The sequence below is a fragment of the Ranitomeya imitator genome, chromosome 5 (assembly GCF_032444005.1).
Source record: "Ranitomeya imitator isolate aRanImi1 chromosome 5, aRanImi1.pri, whole genome shotgun sequence".
Taxonomy (NCBI): Eukaryota; Metazoa; Chordata; class Amphibia; order Anura; family Dendrobatidae; genus Ranitomeya; species Ranitomeya imitator.
In genome coordinates, this window is record NC_091286.1 from 25,034,743 (window position 1) to 25,057,504 (window position 22,762).

The 22,762-nt window shown below is 42.5% G+C and overlaps 1 protein-coding gene across 3 annotated transcripts in view; it reads right to left on the reverse strand.

The window, feature by feature from the left end:
- The window catches only part of DISP1 (dispatched RND transporter family member 1), a 79,374-nt gene that overhangs the window by 41,289 nt on the left and 15,323 nt on the right, over positions 1-22,762 (reverse strand). The window contains exons 1-2 of one of the 3 annotated variants that reach the window (XM_069768448.1): positions 12,893-13,004; positions 3,955-4,472 (exon numbers count right to left, since the gene is read on the reverse strand). In XM_069768448.1, the coding sequence (XP_069624549.1) occupies positions 3,955-4,442 (488 nt within the window). In that variant the 5' untranslated portion in view covers positions 4,443-4,472; positions 12,893-13,004. Of the gene's footprint in view, positions 1-3,954; positions 4,473-8,525; positions 8,603-12,892; positions 13,005-22,762 lie in introns of those variants that run through there. The other 2 variants (XM_069768449.1, XM_069768447.1) reach the window with 2 other exon arrangements.

The window sequence follows — 22,762 nt, forward strand, 5'->3', positions numbered from 1 at the left end:
GCCAGTTGTCTTATAGCCAGACACAAAGCATTATAGAGGAGGAGGGAGGACTTGATTACATTCCTTAGAGACAAAGAGAAGATTTATTTATGTATTCCTCATAATTGGTATTGGAGACAAAATAGGATTTTTTTTTCTTTGCGATTCTCTTATAGTTTTGAGTTCCTTTAAGCAGTTGTATAATGTTTCACCTAAAGGCCTATTTTATGTTGTGTTCTGGATTATCGGACGTTCTGGACTAGAATGGCTAGAATGAGTCAACAATTACACAAGGAGGAGTGGAGTCAATGATAAACTGTCGACGTTATAGCTGGTTCTCCGATAATTACCGATGTGCCATCTGTTAGTCATCCGCCAATATACCGTAACTGGACAGAGACCTGGACGACAACCAGCACAATGTCTCTCTGGTAACAAAGGGAGAAACTGAGATCTTCTACCATGTTAGGCTCCAGGTATCTGAGGGACATTATCCTACGAGTCGGGTCATAGATAAATATGCGAGTCGGGTCATAGATAAATATGAAATCTTTTTTACTTCTATGTTCTATGAGAATTAAGGAACACGTTTTCAGAAAACATTACGCCGTGCTTTTTCTTCAGGGCCCCACAGTCTTATAATTTAGGTGCTCTTCACCACCATGAATGGTGGGGTCTATTTAGTGCCGGATACCCAGGGATGATCATGTTCTCCTGGGAAGGTTATTCGGCAGACGGTTCCCCGGGCCTCTCCATTCAGGAGATATTTACCACACAAAGAATCTGTCAACATATTTTGTGTACTGTAACCGGAGACAAACGGGATTGTCCCTCTTTTACTTTTTCACAAAACCCCATTACAAATGGTCCTGAGAATTCCCGGAGCAGACGGAGGACACAAACCTCAACAAGAGCCAGGAGAGGAGGCCTCACCCCAAAACAGGGCGGAAAGAAAACACCTCAAAGACCCGGGAAGAGCTCAGCCGGATCGAGTTATCTGAGGTTTTGTTTTCGGAGAGAATGAAGTGAAATCCGATTTTAACATGTAATTATCCAACAGAAAGTCTTGGCCCGAGCGTCTCCCATGGCGAGAGGGAGAGTCCAAGGAGGCCGGTGACTGAACCTTCTACTGTAGACATCGACGTTTCTCCAAAGATTTAGGTTTGGGTTAAAAAGTTTGTCCAACTTGTTTATTTTTTTTTACTTAAATGCATCTACACTTCAGTTTCCGTAGAAATGTTGCGGCGCTTTACTTTTACAGTTCTCTCTCATTTCCTGGTTCATTCAACTTTGATGTGGTCTTCGATCATAAATGACCCTCAGAAAAAAAAGACAGATTAAAAAGAGTTATAACCTCTCCCTTTGGTCCATCAGAAAAGGAAAAAGCGCTCACTGACCGACGCTCGGTTAACTCTTTCGGCAGCCAGTATATGGAAGGCGAATGGGACAACATTTTGAATGAAACAATAACAAAAATGACTGTAAAAAAAAAAAAAATATGACGCTTCTAAGTAATAAAACGTAAAAGGTGGACAACCCCTGGTTCCAATGAAATGGAGGGTCCGGCTGGAACTGCCTCTTTTAGGCAGGAGGGGAGTCACTGCAAAAAACTCTGGAAACTCTGCTTAAAAACTTTGGGAAAAACGTGGTCTAGAGCAAAGTATCTTTGAGTTTCCAAATTAAATCACATACCCCCAGGCCCTCGTCACACATTGTCCTGCACCTATTAAAAGCTCGGCATCAGGACATAAGTCCTCGCTAAAGACACGGGGTCTGATTCATTACTGCAGTTATGTCTTTTTTTTTTTGTCTAGTTTTTTGCGGTTTTTCGCCTGTTTTTCATTTGTGCTTTATTCTTCTTTTTTAATTTCCGCCTTTTTTTATAGTCTATTTTATACACTTTCGCCTGTTGTTTTTTTTTTTTTTCTCTGCTCTTCACCGTGGGCGAAGCTCAGAGTTTCTGGATTTATTCAGCTGATTCATCAATTGCAACTTTTGTAAAAAAAAAAAAAAAAAAATTAGTCACAGCATTTTTGAACAAATGTACCCCAGTTCCACCTTGGAGTGATTTTGTGTGTGCCTGAATTTCTGGGGTAAACTTTTTGGACATTTTTTGAGACTTTAAACGCTAAAAAGTTGTTAAAAATAGTAAGTTAAAGACCATTTTGATTTTGCACAAAATTCGGGGACCGTGGGGAGCTTTCCCTTCTCCTCTCTGTGTCAGCAGATAACCGTTAATGTGCTTGAAGGGGGCTGGCTCTCTGGATCAATGTCCACTTTTCCATCACAGTTAAGGGACATAGAAGGAAACTGGATCTCTGGTTCGGACTCTAGCTTAGCCAGCCCCCTTCTCCATCTCAAGTGAGACATAGAAGCAGTGGCTTAAATTGAAGCTTGTGGGCCCTAATGCAAAAGTTCCAACTGGGCCCCCAATTATTGCAAGTCTTTAACAGTAATGGTCTTTTTATAAGGGCCAAATGGACTTTATGGGCGTCCTAGTCTCCAGGGCCCGGGAACAATTGAAGCCCCTGCACCTATTATAGTTAAGACCCTGCATAGATGAGGGTTGGATCTCTGACTCTCTTCATTAGCTCAGCCAGCCCCCTTCTCCATCACAACTAATGAGACATTGATGGGGGCTGGATATCTGTCTCGGTTCATTTATTATTATTGTGCTTTGCTTATATAGCACTATCATATTCCGCAGCTTTACACACATTATCATCGCTGGCCACATTGGGGACCACAATCTAGATTCCCTATCAGTATGTCTTTGGAGTGTGGGAGGAAAGCGGAGAACACGGAGGAAACCCACGCAAACACGGGGAGAACATACAAACTCCTTGCAGATATTGTCCTTGGTGGGATTTGAGCCCAGGACCCCAGTGCTGCAAGGCTGCAGTGCTAACCACTGAGCCACCGTGCCTAGACAACTCCTTTCTCCATCACCACTATAAAGACATAGATGGGGGCTCGATCTCCTGCTCTCTTCATTAGCTCAGCCAGCCCCCTTCTCCATTACCACTATTGAGACATAGATGGGGGTCGGATCTCAGGCTCTCTTCATTAGCTCAGCTAGCTCCCTTCTCCATCACAACTAATGAGACAGATGTGGGCTGGGACTCTGGCATTCTTCATTAGCTCAGCTAGCTCCCTTCTCGATCACAACTAATGAGACAGACGGGGCTGGCTCTCTTCATGAGCTCAGCCAGCTCCCTTCTCCATCACAGCTAATGAGACATAGACGGGGATAGATTTATGACTCTTTTCATTAGCTCCCATTCTCCTTCACAGTTAAAGAGACATAGAAGGGAATTGGTGGCTAGATTCTGGCTCAATTCATTAGCTGATGCACAGACATAGAAGGGGGCTGGCTTAGCTACTTGAGACAGCCAGCCCCCTTCATGCAGGTCGCTAATCACACACTGACACAGAGTTGAGTAAAGCCCCGTTTCCACGTCAAAACAAACCTAAGAAATTTAGGGAAAGCGGCAGTGAAATTGTGACACCATTACAACCCCTTTAAGCAAAGTAGTTGCCTCTATCACCATGAAAACCCAGATAACCAATGACGTCCCTATGATTTCTGGGTAGGATTAACTTGGCTCTCAGACCAATGTAGCAAAAAGAAAAATAAGCAAATGCACCAACATGGGCAATAAAATGACTGTTCAAAGGTATTACACAGCAGGGGGCGCCGATGAGCACAAAGGAAAGCTCCTCCCAGGATAAACTGATCTCCACTGCAGTATAGAAGGACCATTACCCACATACAAACGGCTATGAAAGCCCACTCTGTAAAATCGTCACCACTACCCAACCTGGGAGTGAGAACTGTGCAACTGACGCGAATATCGACAGGGACTGGAGATGCCCTTTAAATCCTCAATTCTACATGGAGGCCTGATAGGAAGCCGCCATAGACAACCAGCACAGGGCGATCACAAATAATATCACAGGTAATAATGCACTGACCTGAGGTTCACTAAATGAGGCGGCACTTGCTGGTGCTGGAAATGGTCGCGCCATTGGTGGAGGCTGAAGGACGTGGGGGGCTGCCCGCAGCAGACGGGGTGGTACACCGGCGGATGGTTCGGACAGACAGAGTTTGGAGAGAAGTCAGAGTGCTGCTGAGAGCAGCCGGTGTTCAGGGCGCACAGCGCGGTCCCTCCGTTGCGGGGAGAGCAGTCAGGCCGACCGGTCAGTGGAGGATGATAGGGGCAGTGGTGGCAGCACTGGGGGACAATCGTTGGCCTCTGGTGCTCTCGAAACATCGGGCAAGGTTTGGCCGCCCCATTGTGGGAGGTGCATCCATTGGGGCTGGCTTTCGGTTTCGGCTCCTCCGTGGTCGGAGGGGTTTGGTCTCCATCACTGGGGGTGGTTTGATCTGTACAATGCGTTTTGGATGGGAGGCTTCCGTTCCCGAGAGTTACACAATCGCTGTTCCTGCTGTTCACCGCCATCTTGTCAATGCCTTACAATCATGGAAGAGTCTACGAAGAAAAATAAAAAAAAATAGATAAGTACTGAGGATATTCCGATACGGAAAAATTATACACAAGTCACATCCAAAGCTTTATTCAAAACTCAGCACCAGTGGGTTAAAAAAAATAACAAAAAACCTCTATAGCATTAGAACAAATGCCATGTTGTCGGATAGCAGGTGTAAAAACAAGCACTTTTGCAATTTACTGCTTATTCAAATTTTCAGCCGTTCTTGAGATAATTAAACTTTGCTTTTCCGCTCGTTGCCTTGGTAACCGACCACCGCTGTTAGATAGCAGAACATAATACAGTGCTTGCAAGCTCTTTTATAGCGAGCTTGTAAGCGCTGGCTAGTATCCCAGGAGCGTGCAGTTGCCTCCCGCTCCCGGCCAGCTTCAGTGGAGTGCTGTGCTTACGAGCTATACACAGCAGCGGTGGTCGGTATCTTAGGCGACAGGATGTAAACAAATGAAAAGTGTAAATATCTAAAGCTCGGCTGCAAATTTTAATAAACAGTGACTTGCTAAAATCTCTGACGTTATCCATTCATGATGATGGGAATAACCCTTTATGACTCTCACCACCGTGCACGCTCATTTAAGGCACTCCTTTTATCATAGTAATTTCTGTAATCCCAAAATTCAAAAAGCACCAGAACAAAAAAAAACAAACCTAAAAAAAAATCCAGACAAAAACAAAACAAACACAGAAAGCAGCTAGAAGACATCCCCAGATGTAACCGTGGGTTTCAGGGAATGCCAAGTATGTGGACTACAAGAGCAAATGGAGAAACAGAGCGAAAGGACATAACCCATATTCCTCAAATAATGCCAGCCTGGAGGACACAGCGCCGTCTCCCACTAAACCCGCACCAAAGTTCTGGCGCCATCTGTTACCCTCAGGACGTGCATCATTCGCATATCTTTTCCTGACCTATACGACTTCCTATGCCAGCTGGCAAACTCCGAAAAAAGAGACAGTACCCCGGAAGACTTGCACCCAGTCAACCTGTACCTGCTGTGTAGTGACGAGGGACAAGAATCCCCAAATAGCTGTATACAGATGGGAGACCTTTTCTTTTGGAGGAAAATCTGGTTTGGTTGAAAGGCTGTTAAAAGGTCGGACGTTGACATATAAAGCTTGATAAAGGGCCGGACATTGACATATTAGGCTTAAAAAAGGGCTGGATGTTGACATATAAGGCTTAGAAAAGGGCTGGATGTTGACATATAAGGCTTAAAAAAGGGCTGGATGTTGACATATAAGGCTTGATAAAGGGCCGGACGTTGACATATTAGGCTTAATAAAAAGTCAAACGTTGACATATTAGGCTTAATAAAGGTGCTGGACGTTGACATATAAGGCGTTATAAAGGGCCGGATGTTGACATATTAGGCTTAATAAAGGGTCGGACGTTGACATATAAAGCTTGATAAAGGGCCGGATTTTGACATATTAGGCTTGATAAAGGGCTAGATGTTGACATGTTAGGCTTCACACAGGGCTTGGATGTTGACATATAAGGCTTGATAAAGGGCCGGACCTTGACATATTAGGCTTAATAAAGGGATGGACGTCGACATATAAGGCTTAATAAATAGCCAAATGTTCACATATTTGGCTTGATAAAGGGCTGGACCTTGACATATTAGGCTTTAGAAGAGGACGGATATTGGCATAGAAGGCTTAATAAAGGGCTGGACATTGACATACAAGACAGCAACCCTCAAATGTGTGACATTTTGTTGTTGTTTATTTTGTTTTTTTTAAAGTCACTTCTTTTCTTGGTCTTCTAACGTTTGTTGACTTTTTGGAGCCAAATTCTTAAAAACTGAGCAAGTTATCCCTGAAGTTTTGCACAAATGCAAATAAAAATGTTTTCGCTGTTCCCTTTCACCTTTATTTGCACCTTTTTAAAAAGGAAAACATTGAACGTTCAGCTAAAATCTCACAATATTTCTGCAAAAAAAAAATTCAGGTATACAAAAAAAAATTAAATCAGTCAACGGAGAGGAGGGGCGAGGGGCTGGAGTAACATTTGAACAAATGGCAATTGATGAATTACCGGTAGATGAAAATCTGGAGACCCCGAACCACAGCCACAAGGATGAAAATAATAATAATACCGTAATAATAGTCAAACACATAGCTAATTTCCATATGTGTGTACGTTTACAAATTACAGAAACACTACTGTCCATTGGCTGTCCGGGAGAGTGAGGAGACATAGCGGCCAGCCGACCGACTGTATGGCCGACAGCCATGTAATATGTGTATGGCCGGATTACGCATATTGAACAGTCATTTAGATAATTTTCCAGTCATTTTAGGAAGGGAAATTCTAAGTGGACACCACCCCCGAGTTTATAAAATGTCCCTGTAGGCGTAAAGACTCAGACATGACAAGTCTCACAGACGTGTGTGGGCGAGAGGGTTTCCGTCAAATCTGTGTAATCTGTCATAATTCAGAAGCCAGGCGGACAAATCCTAAAGCCAGAGGGAATTTGTAAGCCAGAGAGGATCTAAATTGACTTCTATAATGGCTCCAGGATCAGATTATACACATGTTCCAAAAGTTTACAGTAATAAATGTTAGGGATTCAATTAACAAGAGTGAGACTCAAGAAAAAGCAGACTTAAAGGGAATGTGTCAGTCTATTTTAACATATCAAATAAGTGGTATGGCTGTGTAGGGGCTCATTTCCCCTTTAAAACGATACCTTTTTTGTTGAAAACTGATGACCCAGTCATGAGAAATCTATGAGAAGTCACATGCAAATCAGGCAGGAAGTGCACTGGAGGGTGTGTCTAAAAGACTGCAAGTGCACGGATACGCCCCCAGCTGGATTTGCTTGTGACTTCAAGACTAGATATCTCATGATTGGTACATCGGATTACAACAAAAAAGGTATCATTTTTATTGGGAGGCGAGCGCCTACACAGCCATACCACTACTTCAATAGGTAAATGTGCCGACAGATTCCCTTTAAAGGACCACTAAGACTAACAAGAAGAGCCATTTGGGCTTTTCATTAATCAGGCAAGGACCAAAAAGTTGGGTGAATTTGTAGACACATTAGTTACTTTGCTTTGAAGACTTGTCACAATGATACATAAATTCTCTTATAATCTTAAAGGGATATTCCCATTTAAAACATCTATGATAGATCCCCCGGATAGAGCTAAACTGAGTGACAGATACTAGTCCCACCTCGTTCAACCAATCCGCAGCTTGATACTATTTACAAGGGGGTTGTGGGACCCCTCTTTCCCTAACAGGTAATGTCTTAAAGGTGAGACACATTCAGTAGCCATGCCATAAATTCTTAAAGGGGTTGTCTGATGGAAATAATTTATTACCTACCCGTAAGAGGCGATACCTTATAGATCAGTGACGATCTGACCGCTGTGGCCCGCAACGATCATCATTAGAATGGCGCGGTAGTGCGCCACTCTATTCGTTAACTAAGGGGCTGCGGTTGTCTTTATCCTCGCAAACCCATTAAGAATGAATAGAGCGCCCCCTTCTTGCAATCAGTGGGGTTGCAATACTAGACACAGCCTGAAAAAAAGGTGGCGCTGTTTTGGGTGAAAAAAAAAAAGTTATACGCTATAGTGGGTATTGGGGGTGAGAAACCTCTACTAAAACGCCTATAAGCTGGAAATGATCCTTTATCTAAAAATTTGGGATGAACACATACGGTAGTATTGATGGAGGGGTCCAGCCCAAGGATGCCGCACAGACCCGGGAGAACACGAGACCCCCCAATATCGGCAGCTTGGAACGCGGAGCTTTGATGCTTTCGCTCCCGATACATCATGAATGTAACGTGGTGATAATGAATGCGGGGAAGTGTCAGCTCGTTCCTGCGGACGATACGTGTTTGTCTGGGGACCGCGTGTTTGTTCTGCGCACAAGACCTGAACACATTCCTGTCTCAGAAATGAATGGGCTTTCTGTAAGGAAACGTCCGCGGGATCTCGGGGTCCACGTCTGGCCTCTTTCAAGTCGGAAAATCTCCTCGCAGCCGTAGGCCGGAGCAGACTTATAGAAAAGTTACCTTAAACCTTACATCTCGGCCTGGCACCGCGCCAGCGCGTCTAGCACTTTACAATGATTTAATTTCCTTCGCTGGCAGCCAGAAGAAAAAGCCAAAACCTATGACGGGGAATTTTCCGCCGAAAAAAATGATCTGGCCGCGCGGCTCCAACTCACAGGAGAAAATCACCTTAAAGGGAACCTGTCCCCAGATTTGTCATATATCATCAATACAGTGCCTGTGCTGCAGTCCATAAATGCTTCTATAACCCCTGACTGCCCCTGTATACCACCAAAACCCTATAAGTTCTGTGCTGTATGGTAATCCGGTCCGATGTGTGCAGTTTCGGGCCTCTCCATCCCTCCCCCCACTGTTCTCCTTCTTTAATTGACTTGGAAGACTCCTCGCGTCATCCATATTGCCGGGCGAAATCTCGCACCTGCGCACAGAAATTGAAGCTCGCCTCCGCACTGTGCTCACTGTGATAGTGTTAGATGATACAGGACAAAACCGGGGACACGTTCCCTTTAAATATGATAGATTGATAGATAGATGATAGATAAATAATAAGATAATCGATAGATAGACAGATAACAGATAGATAATAGATAGATGATAGATAGATAATAATTAGATAATCGATAGATATTAGATAAATAATATATAGATAATAGACATATAGATAGATAATAGATAGATAACTAGATAATAGATAGATAAATAATAGACAGATAGATAGATAATAGCCATATAGATAGATGATAGATAGATAGATGATAGATAGATAATAGCCATATAGATAGATGATAGATAGATAGATAATAGCCATATAGATAGATGATAGATAGATAATAGATAATAGCCATATAGATAGATGATAGATAGATAATAGATAATAGCCATATAGATAGATGATAGATAGATAGATGATAGATAGATAATAGCCATATAGATAGATGATAGATAGATAGATAATAGATAGATGATAGATAGATATATAGATAGATAATAGATAGATAAATAATAGATAGATAGATAGATAATAGCCATATAGATGATAGATAGATAGATAATAGATAGATGATAGATAGATATATAATAGATAATAGCCATATAGATAGATGATAGATAGATAATAGATAGATGATAGATAGATATATAGATAGATAATAGATAGATAAATAATAGATAGATAGATAATAGCCATATAGATGATAGATAGATAGATAATAGATAGATGATAGATAGATATATAGATAGATAATAGATAATAGCCATATAGATAGATGATAGATAGATAATAGATAGATAAATAATAGACAGATAGATAGATAATAGATAGATGATAGATAGATAATAGATAGATGATAGATAGATAATAGATAGATAAATAATAGACAGATAGATAGATAGATAATAGCCATATAGATAGATGATAGATAGATATTCCTTTAATCTGATAATCCAGAACGTTTTAGAATCTAGAACTTGTTTTAAGAACTGATACAAAGTCAAAACGCAACTAAAAATATCTTTACTTATAAATAATTAAAAAATAAGTTACAGCATCATATTCCGTTTTATTTCTCTACAATAGAGGTGTTTTTTTCCGTGACCTTCGGATAATCCAGAACATCTGATAATTTGGCTCCTGCTGTTGTCAGAGTGCAGACAGTGGACACAGATCTATCGGCCCCTAAACTCCTCTCTGTTTAGGTGAGAAGACGGAAGGTGATGAGCAGTGAGAGGGACAGAAGAGTCAGTGACGGAGAAACTAATGGCATCCAGTGCTCAGGACCAGGAGGAAGAACAGGGGGGAATCCACAGGGTTATAGGAGAGCGTCTACACTCAGGATTCATCAGCATCATTGTATTACTAGAGTAACAGTACAAGAATAACAAATGAATCCATTATTTATAGATCATCAAGTATTAATGAGCCGCAGCCACTAACACAGAATCTACAAGCAGGTATGCTGCAGAGAGAGCGAGAAAGAAAAGAGAGGAGAGAGGAGGAGAGAGAAGAGAGGAGAGAGGGGAGAGAGAGGAGAGAGAAGGGAGGAGAGAGAAGAGAGGAGAGAGGGGAGAGAGAAGAGAGGAGAGAGGGGAGAGAGAGGAGAGAGAAGAGAGGAGAGAGGAGGAGAGAGAAGAGAGGAGAGAGGGGAGAGAGAGGAGAGAGAAGGGAGGAGAGAGGAGGAGAGAGAAGAGAGGAGAGAGGAGAGAGAAGAGAGGAGAGAGAGAGGAGAGAAGGGAGGAGAGAGAAGAGAGAGAAGAGAGGAGAGAGGGGAGAGAGAGGAGAGAGGGGAGAGAGGAGAGAGAAGAGAGGAGAGAGAAGGGAGGAGAGAGGAGGAGAGAAGAGAGGAGAGAGGGGAGAGAGAGGAGAGAGAAGAGAGGAGAGAGGAGGAGAGAGAAGAGAGGAGAGAGAAGAGAGGATAGAGAAGAGAGGAGAGAGAAGGAGAGAGAAGAGAGGAGAGAGAAGAGAGGAGAGAGGAGGAGAGAGAAGAGAGGAGAGAGAAGAGAGGAGAGAAGAGAGGAGAGAGAAGAGAGGAGGAGAGAGAAGAGAGGAGAGGGGAGAGAGGAGTGAGGAGAGAGAGGAGTGAGGAGAGAGAAGAGAGAAGAGAGGAGAGGGGAGAGAGAGGAGTGAGGAGAGAGAAGAGAGGAGAGAGGGGAGAGAGGAGAGAGAAGAGAGGAGAGAGGAGGAGAGAGAAGAGAGGAGAGGGGAGAGAGGAGAGGAGAGAGAAGAAAAGAGAAAAGAAAAAGAGAGAAGAGAGGCGAGAGAAGAGAGGAGAGGGGAGAGAGAAAAGAGGGAGGAGACAGAAGAGAAAAGAAAAGAAAGGAGAGACAAGAGGGGAGAGAGAGGAGAGGAGAGAGAAGAAAAGAGAGAAGAGAAAAAGAGAGAAGAGAGAAGAGAGAGGAGACAGAAGAGAAAAGAAAAGAAAGGAGAGAGAAGAGAGAAGAAAAGAGAGAAAAGTGAAGTGAGAGGAGAGAAGAGAAAGAGAGTAGAGAAGAGAGAGAAAAAAGTGAAGAGAGAAGAGAAAGAGAAGAGAGAAGAGAGAGAAAAAAGTGAAGAGAGAAGAGAAAGAAGAGAGAAGAGAGAAAAAAAAAGAGAGAAGAGAGAGAAAGAAAGAAAGAGAGAAAGAGATAGAGAAAGAAAGAAGGAAAGAAAAAAATAGAAAAAAAAGAAAGAACAGAAGGAAAAGAAAGCAAAGAAAGAAATAATACAAAAAAATTTGAAAAAGACTCCAAATTCCCAAAAACTATTGAGGTGTTTGTTGGAATTTGGAGTGTTGCCTTTTTTTATTCATTTGTATAATATTAAGTAAATCATGACACCAATTCATAGAGCGTTTTTTCTTCTTTGATAGATGATAGATAGATAGATGATAGATAGATGATAGATAGATAATAGATAGATAGATAATAGATAGATAGATAATAGATAGATAGATAATAGATAGATAGATAATAGATAGATAGATAATAGATAGATAGATAGATAGATAATAGATAGATAGATAATAGATAGATAAAATGATTGACAAGACAGACACTATTCCTGGTCTCTATAGTCCTTATCCCACAATTCCCCATTCCTACTTGCCTTGGCAATGCTACTGTACATTTGGTCGCGAAGTTTCTTTGGATATAGAAAGATAGGAAAAACAATATGGCATAGATAGAGGTTTTTCAGAAAATTAGACAACCATGTGTGCACATTAATAGATGTAGATAAAGAGACCGATAGACAGATATTTTTCATGACAGAAAGCCATGTATGCGGAACTGATGGAAACAGAAAAAAAACATGCAAAATATAAAGTTATTAAGTACATTTTGAATTAAGAGTGAGGCTAACAACGTAAGAGCGCGATTCTGTAACTTTTTGGATAGATAAATAATCGATAGATAGATGATAAATAGATATGAGATAGATTATAGATATATGGTAGATAAAAGATAATAGATAGATGATAGATGATAGATAGATAGATAAATACATAATAGATAGATGATAAATAATAGACAGATAATAGATACATAATAGATAGATGATAGATAATAGATAGATAGATAATAGATAGATGATAGATAGATAAATACATAATAGATAGATGATAAATAATAGACAGATAATAGACAGATAATAGATAGATAATAGATACATAATAGATAGATGATAGATAATAGATAGATAACAGATAGATAATAGATAGATGATAGATAAAGGATAGATAATAGATAGATCTATAGATATATGATACAGCAGATAAATAGACAATAGATTGATAATGACGCGTGTTCTCCGCCGGCACACTAGGTGCAGGACGTGCAGCCTCAGCTCACTCCTTGGCTGCAGGAATCTGGGATTTGCCACCACCCTCACTTACCTTCAGGGACCCAGCAGCAGGCAGTCAGGGGCCCGTCCTCCAGAGGGGGCCCATAGTAGTGTCTCTGTGGCACATAGATGAATCCTTCCACCTCCACAGCCTGGAGCTGACTGACAAGCACATGTTGACTCCACAGGCTGGACATGGAGGGATGGAGAACTCCAGGCGGAGGCAGCCAATGGGGCAGCAGAGGGCGGCCTCCTCGCCAGTGTAACCCGGGGGCTGTGTGTTTAGTGGTAACAGCTGGGATGGGAAGAGCCTCCCGAGAACACAGGGTCACCAAGTCAGGATATGAAGGTGACATGTAATTTCTGGGCTCTTCCTGCTTCCATAGGGGGGATCCATGGAGCTGCTTTGTGTTACTTTCCGTCTTTGATCTGTTTCTCTAGAACATTTCATTTCAGCAATTTCCTCAAACGTGAAGAATAACGTTCTGGAGATGGTTAAAATAATTCCATTCCTATTATTGTAAGTAATATCTGCCTCCGGGAAAGCTGGGTGACCAGAAGGCGACTCCTGACCCCCAAATGGTAAGTCTGCCTGGATATGAAACTAGTCGTACATCTCAGGTTTTCTGACAAGAACGCTGCAGTCTAAAAAATATTGTTGTTGTCAAAAATATTTTACCCAAAGGAAAACCTGACAGACCCAATAGAAAGTCAACGGCGTCCATAAGGATCTGTCGGTATCCATCATGTCAACTTCAAGGTAAATGTAGTACTACAAGGTGGGCTTTCAAATAAAACTTGGGTCCATGGTGAAACAGGCTGAAGGGTCAGCGAAAGGGGGGGGACGAAGGGTCAGCGAAAGATGACAGAAGGGTCAGCGAAAGATGACAGAAGGGTCAGCGAAAGATGACAGAAGGGTCAACGAAAGATGACAGAAGGGTCAGCGAAAACGAGTCAAAGAGGCAGCGAAAACGGGTCAAAGAGGCAGCGAAAACGGGCCAAAGAGGCAGCAAAAACGGGTCAAAGAGGCAGCAAAAACGGGCCAAAGAGGCAGCAAAAACGGGTCAAAGAGGCAGCAAAAACGGGTCAAAGAGGCAGCAAAAACGGGCCAAAGAGGCAGCAAAAACGGGCCAAAGAGGCAGCGAAAACCTGTCAAAGAGGCAGTAAAAACTGGCCAAAAAAGCAGCGAAAATGGGCCAAAGAGGCAGGGGAAAAAAAAAGAGTCACTGAGAACGGGTAGATGTGACACTGTGAACTTAAAGATGTGGCACTGTCCATAAGAATTAGTGGCACTGCAAACAGCAAGAAGTGGATCTGAGCACCCGATGACTGACGCCTGCACACAGAGGAGCAGTACGTTGGGAAGTTTCGCGGTGCGCGCGTCCATCCTTCAGCCCGGTGTGTGTGATCTAGAGATCTCTCTGTAGTTCTTCCGGTCACACGATTCCCGCCATCCGCTGGCTCTGGGATCATCCGTATGATGCATGCGATGCAGCCACTTATTGAATGATGCTCGTTTTAGGTGCTAATCCCCGTGCGGTCCTCCTGGCAGGACGCAGCATGATGTGGGACTCCGCAGGGAAACGCTCCACCTGGCCGGGGTGTCAGCTTCCAATTAGCAGCAATTAAGCTGGAAAGAGCGGAGGACATTACTTTACCCGGGGCTCAGCTTGGGAGGTGATGTGTAATCCGTAGGGAAACAAGCGGAGATCTCCGGGGGACATCAGACCCAGAAAAAGCAGCACAGAGGATGAGAGCAAAACCACATGGCACGTACCCCCCATAGTCACATTAGAAGACCCCAGTAACCACATTGCTCAGAGGAATAGAAGGACTAGTTGATTGCAGAAGCAGACAGCGCCTCCTTCGACCATGTGGTTGTGTCTGGTACTGCAACAATAACCTCATTCACAGAGTATTTTAGGAGCAGAGAGTGATAATTAATAGAAACAGTTACTAATTCCAACAGCTGGGGGTTTGTTACAATTGTATGTGATCTAGACGACCCTGAAATTGCATAGTTTGCTACAATGTATCAGTCCGGAGTTATGTCTGTCCTGATCGCAGGATATTGGGAAGAATGGATACAAATGTGTCAAACCCTCAGCAGAGGCACATGGCAATGATGGGACCAGGAGGAATAACAGAGGAACAGTACAATGTACATCGAGAGTGTTAGTATTTGCCAACACAGTCAAAAGAACAATCAAGAACCAAGAATTAAACATGAGAGCGCCGTTCACTGACAGCAAGCGGAGATTTGGGGAAAAAAATGCAAACATGACTGATTAGAAAGTGGCAGAAGCAGCAAACCCTGACTGCAGTAATGTGCGGCGATCTCTCACCGTCCGTCATCTAGGGAGGATTTTTTTTTTCTTGAATGTCTTATTTTTTTCCCTTTTTCATCTGTTTCTCATGTAGTTTACATTTACACACCAAGCCTCATTTATCAATGTCCGCTCCAAACACAGAGACATAAAACATGGCCGCAGGGGGAGGGGGCGGACGCCCCAACTTGTCCCATTAGCTCCATGTGCCAGGAGGAGGCGTGGAGGGAACGTCACAGTCCTCGCCTCCCTCCATTGTTGTGTCCTTGGTAAATATTGATCACAAAGTGACAACACAGATATCTGTAGTGAAGACTTCTGGGGGGTCCTACAGATACGGGGGGTGTAGGCTCCACGTGGCATTCCCCCTTTACCCCTCTGTCCCCTGACATAAAAATTGCAACTTTGTGGCCACTTTTCTTCTCTTTTGTAAAAAAAAATAAATAGTGGATGGAGCTCAGGAGACGGGGGCCGGGCCGCTCACAGCTACACAGATTTATTATATAAAATAACGATTGTCTGACACCTTTTCTTAGATCGTGCCGTCCCTCTGTTCCTCCTCCTGGAAATATATCAATAAATAGGAGACCGGTGTTACCACTCACTGGAGACACAACCTCAGGACATGGAGAATGGGGACACTTCGGGGTTAACTGACTGATATTATTGATATATTTCCAGTACAAAAAAACTGAGAAATTGTATTAAAGTTACCACAAAAAGAGCAACGAAGAAGAGCTGCAGCCTGAGACAGAAAGAGACGTCACCCAGCTTTCCTAAGAAAAGAGGCTTTCTTCTGCTAAAGTCACAAAAATTCTATCACATCCATCTCTCCATCCATCTCTCCATCTTTCATCCCCCGTCCATCCATCTATCTCTCCATCACTACATCCCTCCATCAATCAATCTCTCCATCCCTTATCCATCCATCTCTCCATCCAATCTCTCCATCCATCAATCTCTCCATCCCTCATCCATCCATCTCTCCATCACTACATCCCTCCATCCATCAATCTCTCCATCCCTCATCCATCCATCACTCCATCCATCTCTCCATCACTACATCCCTCCATCCATCAATCTCTCCATCCCTCATCCATCCATCTCTCCATCCAATCTCTCCATCCATCAATCTCTCCATCCATCAATCTCTCCATCCATCATCCATCCATCTCTCCATCACTACATCCCTCCATGCATCCATCCATCTCTCCATCCTTCCATCTATCCATCCCTCCATCTTTCATCCCCCGTCCATCCATCTCTCCATCCATCTCTCCATCACTACATCCCTCCATCAATCTCTCCATCCCTCATCCATCCATCTCTCCATCCATCCATCTCTCCATCAATCTCTCCATCCCTCATCCATCCATCTCTCCATCCATCCATCTCTCCATCAATCTCTCCATCCCTCATCCATCCATCCCTCATCCATCCATCTCTCCATCCATCTCTCCATCCATCAATCTCTCCATCCATCAATCTCTCCATCCCTCATCCATCAATCTCTCCATCCATCAATCTCTCCATCCATCTCTCCATCACTACATCCCTCCATCAATCTCTCCATCCCTCATCCATCCATCTCTCCATCACTACATCCCTCCATCCATCAATCTCTCCATCCCTCATCCATCCATCTCTCCATCCAATCTCTCCATCCATCAATCTCTCCATCCATCAATCTCTCCATCCATCATCCATCCATCTCTCCATCACTACATCCCTCCATGCATCCATCCATCTCTCCATCCTTCCATCTATCCATCCCTCCACTCCATCCCTCAATCCATCCATCCATCTCTCCATCCCCCGTCCATCCATCTCTCCATCCATCATCCATCTCTCCATCACTACATCCTTTTCATGCATCCATCTCTGCATCCTTCCATCTATTCATCCATCCATCCATCTCTCCATCCTTCCATCTATCCATCCCTCCATCTCTCCACTCCATCCCTCCATCTTTCATCCCCCATCCTTCCATCTCTCAATCCATCCCTCCATCTTTCATCCCCCATCCATCCATCTCTGAATCCATCCTTCCATCTCTCAATCCATCCCTCCATCTTTCATCCCCCATCCATCCATCCATCCTTCCATCTATCCATCCCTCCATCCATCAATCTGTCCATCCCTCCATCAGTGACTGGCACAGGGAGATAGTAACTTATTTATACATTCCCAGGAGGAGGAACAGAGGAACGGCACCATGGTCATTATTTATTATTATTTTTTCTTTAGGACTGAAATACGAGTATTCTCCTTTCTGACACGTCAGGAGAGATGCCAGCTCTACTTTTAATTTACTTTTCTTTGGTGGAGGGGGGAGTTCTTTACGTGATGGGTCTTTAGTTCAGTAGCGGAGACCCCCTCTGGATATAACGAGGGTCTGCCAGACCTAAATCCTCAGGCTGTAAGATCAAACACTGACCTGTGACCTCGCAGATCAGATATTGCTCTATGATACTTAGCACCTATTACCCAGCTGCCCAGCAGGAGGCGCCGCTTCCCTCCAATAGATTTTTTTAATTATATTTTTAGTTTTTGTTTTTGTTACTCCATTCACATCCAGAGCTGCAATCAGAAGCTCCCTACTGCCCCCTGTCGGCTGAGTGCGGCACACGCCCCATCTATTTGTAATGGGATCCAAGCAGCAACCTTTAGGATTTGTTCAAAACTTTGGGGTCAAGTAACGTTTTTATGCCGCGAGTCGAGTTTTGCTGTGATTTTCAAAAACAATGCGGTTTTACAAAGATTGCAGTTAAAAAAAAAAAAAGTGCAACTGGTGAACGAAGCCTTAAGAATTCGGAATTCTTTGGATGTGCATAGAGCAGAAGATACAATGCAGCAAAAGATGAGCAAAGTTTGGGGGAAAAAAAAACGTTACCAAAACTTTCCAACCATATTTTCAAAAATTCACCAAAAACCAATATAAAAATCTCCCCCCCCCCCCCCCCCCCGAAATAAAGGGTTACAAAACTCCCCGTCAGAGCGAGCTCACTGATGGATCCTTAGTTTACTCATTCTACAGCCAGAGCAGCACAAAAGGCTATAGGAGGCAAACGGTGTAAAACTTTGAATGACACCCAATTACAAAAATGATTTTTAGCCCCAAATACGAGTATTTAAAGGGGTTGTTGCGTCTTTTTAAATGGTTACAACTGTTTCGGAAACAAACGACAGGCAATGTTGCATTTTACCTTCTCTTAAAAATCCTCTCTGTTCCCAATTAAATTTTGCAGTGTACAGCTCGTACACTCTTTAGGTAAAAGAAAAAACAAATTGTGCCCAAAGGTGTACAACCCCTTTAAGGGATGATCATACTGCCCTAAAAACCATCAAATTGCTATGTATCTATACTTCCATGATTAAAGGGCAGGTAAATGGCATTTTTAGGGCTCCCAAAGGGCAATTAACCATCCCCATGGCTTATACATGGGTCTACTATGACTAGTAGATGCTTTATCAAATATTTCCCAAATTTGTAACTTGCAGTACCACTTTACACCATTTTCAGAGTCAAAGACTTTCCATAGATTTTAATGAAACAGCGCCCCCCCAACTTACATTTTTATTGTAAATCGGAACACTAATTCAGTAACTTTGGAGTAAAGCAGCTCTTGTAAATGCATTGCGGTCGCCTATAATGTTTTTATTTAGTGTTAATCAACTGCTACGACTGTTCTCATCTTTTTATGAGATACAAAAGTATAAAACAAGTCTAAAAATATTATATACATGTGCAATACATGCAACACACAAACATTTATATGCAAAAAAAAAAAAAGAGACTGGTGACATGATGGTAATTGTTTATGGATGGACATAATGAACCACATATTTATTTAGTGGGATTGTGAGGGCAGCCACTTTGCCCCCTATTTCCTCCAGCCAAAAAGCTGGCTTCAATTGCTGGTAAACCGTATGCATAAAAGCGAATAGCATGAAATTATACACAGCTGCGAGCCAAGAAATGTCTTATTGTGAAGTTTCTACTTTATTCTCAATTATTTACAGCTTGCGACTTTTCTAAAGCCTTCCCGATGGGCGCGTAGAGGCGGCAGGGGGGCGGTTGGCGAAACGCTCCGCAACGTTCTGTCCGATGTATTTCATTAGCGTTCGCTTCAATGCCGCATTGACCTTACTCGCGAGAAGTACAAGCCGTACATAACAGGTTAATTATGTTCACCAACCCCAGACACAATCCGTCGCTTATTGTATCCTGCTCCCCAATGCATTGCGCTTTGGAATTTACCCCCTTTAAAACAAAACCTAAAAATAAAACTAGAAAGAAAAACAACCAAAAACTTTTCACCTATTTACAAAACTTTTTTTTTTTTTTTTTTGCGATTCTTGAGTTTGAGAATTTTGGCAAAGAAAATGGGATCGCTCATTCTAATTTCCTATACCTTATACTGGACTTTCAAAGGGGGTGTGGCTTAATTAAAGGGGCATGGTCTGTCTTGCTTGGCCTGTTAACGTAAGGCTTTCCTCATTCTCCAGGAAGCGGAATTAAGACTGGAAGAGAGAAGATGTATATAGTCCTTGGACAAAGTGATGCATTTTTTGTGGGTAATTTTTTTTAATTAAACTCATATGACCCCTTTAATACGGAGGTGTAAATATAGACCTCTCTCATGTGACCCCTTTACTACAGAGGTGTAAATAGATCTCCCTCATGTGACCCCTTTAATAGAGCTGTAAATAAACCTCTCATGTGACCCCTTTAATACGGAGGAGTAAATAGACCTCTCTCATAGACGACCCCTTTAATACAGTGTAAATAGACCTCTCATGTGACCCCTTTTATATGGAGGTATAAATAGAACTCTCTCATATGTGACCCCTTAATACAGAGGTGCAAATAGACCTCTCTCATATGATCCCTTTAATATGGAGGTGTAAATAGACCTCTCTTATGTGACTCCTTTTATACGTAGGTGTACATAGACCTCTCTCATATGAGCCCTTTAATACGGAGGTGTAAATAGACCTCTCTCATGTGACCCCTTTAATACGGAGGTGTAAATAGACCTCTCTCATGTGACCCCTTTAATACAGAGGTGTACATAGACCTCTCTCATATGAGCCCTTTAATACGGAGGTGTAAATAGACCTCTCTCATGTGACCCCTTTAATACGGAGGTGTAAATAGACCTCTTTCATGTGACCCCTTTAATACGGAGGTGTAAATAGACCTCTCTCATATGCCCCCTTTAATACGGAGGTGTAAATAGACCTCTTTCATGTGACCCCTTTAATACGGAGGTGTAAATAGACCTCTCTCATGTGACCCCTTTAATACGGAGGTGTAAATAGACCTCTCTCATGTGACCCCTTTAATACGGAGGTGTAAATAGACCTCTCTCATGTGACCCCTTTAATACGGAGGTGTAAATAGACCTCTCTCATGTGACCCCTTTAATACAGAGGTGTACATAGACCTCTCTCATATGAGCCCTTTAATACGGAGGTGTAAATAGACCTCTCTCATGTGACCCCTTTAATACGGAGGTGTAAATAGACCTCTCTCATGTGACCCCTTTAATACAGAGGTGTACATAGACCTCTCTCATATGAGCCCTTTAATACGGAGGTGTAAATAGACCTCTTTCATGTGACCCCTTTAATACGGAGGTGTAAATAGACCTCTCTCATATGAGCCCTTTAATACGGAGGTGTAAATAGACCTCTCTCATATGCCCCCTTTAATACAGAGGTGTTTTAGTATAGACCTCTCTTATTTGACCCCTTTAATACGAAGATGTAAAATAGACCTCTCTCATATGACCCCTTTAATACAGAGGTGTTTTAGTATAGACCTCTCTTATTTGACCCCTTTAATACGGAGGTGTAAACAAACCTCTCTCATATGACCCCTTTAATACAGAGGTGTTTTAGTATAGACCTCTCTTATTTGACCCCTTTAATACGGAGGTGTAAACAAACCTCTCTCATATGACCCCTTTAATACAGAGGTGTTTTAGTATAGACCTCTCTTATTTGACCCCTTTAATACGGAGGTGTAAATAGACCTCTCTCATATGCCCCCTTTAATACAGAGGTGTTTTAGTATAGACCTCTCTTATTTGACCCCTTTAATACGGAGGTGTAAACAAACCTCTCTCATATGCCCCCTTTAATACAGAGGTGTTTTAGTATAGACCTCTCTTATTTGACCCCTTTAATACGGAGGTGTAAACAAACCTCTCTCATATGACCCCTTTAATACAGAGGTGTTTTAGTATAGACCTCTCTTATTTGACCCCTTTAATACGGAGGTGTAAACAAACCTCTCTCATATGACCCCTTTAATACAGAGGTGTTTTAGTATAGACCTCTCTTATTTGACCCCTTTAATACGGAGGTGTAAATAGACCTCTCTCATATGACCCCTTTAATACAGAGGTGTTTTAGTATAGACCTCTCTTATTTGACCCCTTTAATACGAAGATGTAAATAGACCTCTCTCATATGTCCCCTTTAATACAGAGGTGTTTTAGTATAGACCTCTCTTATTTGACCCCTTTAATATACAGGTGTAAACAGACCTCTCTCATATGAGCCCTTTAATACGGAGGTGTAAATAAACCTCTCTCATATGAACCCTTTAATACAGAGGTGTTTTAGTATAGACCTCTCTTATTTGACCCCTTTAATACGGAGGTGTAAATAAACCTCTCTCATATGAACCCTTTAATACAGAGGTGTTTTAGTATAGACCTCTCTTATTTGACCCCTTTAATATACAGGTGTAAACAGACCTCTCTCATATGTCCCCTTTAATACGGAGGTGTAAACAGACCTCAAGTTCTCCTGGCTGTTCTCATGTGGAACACAACGTCAATAATGGGGTAAGGCAGCATGATTTAGAGACAGAACTGTGTCATGTGACCAGTTTATGCATAAGATGTTCACGCCCCTGAGGAGCCAGTCAAGAAAAATCACAGAATTTTAATCGTAATGTGCCATTTTTATCTAAACTCATGATCCCTTTAAAATCAGAGGTGCACGTATAGTTTGACCAAAGGTTTATAAATCTAAGACCTCCTCATGTGGAGTACGACATCACCAACAATGGTGTGAAGCAGAAGAAACAGTAACACACATTTGTGTCACGTGACCAGTTTATGCAGATGAAGATCACGCCCCCGAGGAACAAGGCAAGAGAACCATTGAGATCTACGCATCACAGGTACGTTTTTAAGGACGGCAATATCAACGTTTACCCAAGTAGATGACATCATTTTCAGTCCTAGTCGGCGGCTTCGCCATATGAATAGGTAGGTATCTAGGAGGTCACAAAATTTTTTAAAAAATAGGCGCCCATTTAGTATTAGGCAAAAAACAGCTGCCAAGTTTAAAAAAATAAATAAATAAATTAGGCTTTCTTCTAATACTCAGAGACAATTTTTAAATTAAGAATATTATATCGCCGGCACAAATTGTAACATTTGCAGAGCATTAGTGCTAGACAAACAGAAATCTGGGACGGTTCCAACTATGTTTTGTCAGTAACGTGCCGCTCCGCTGGAGAAAGATGGAAGCGGTGTTAGCCGGGTAACAAGGAGTCGGCCAAATCCATTTTG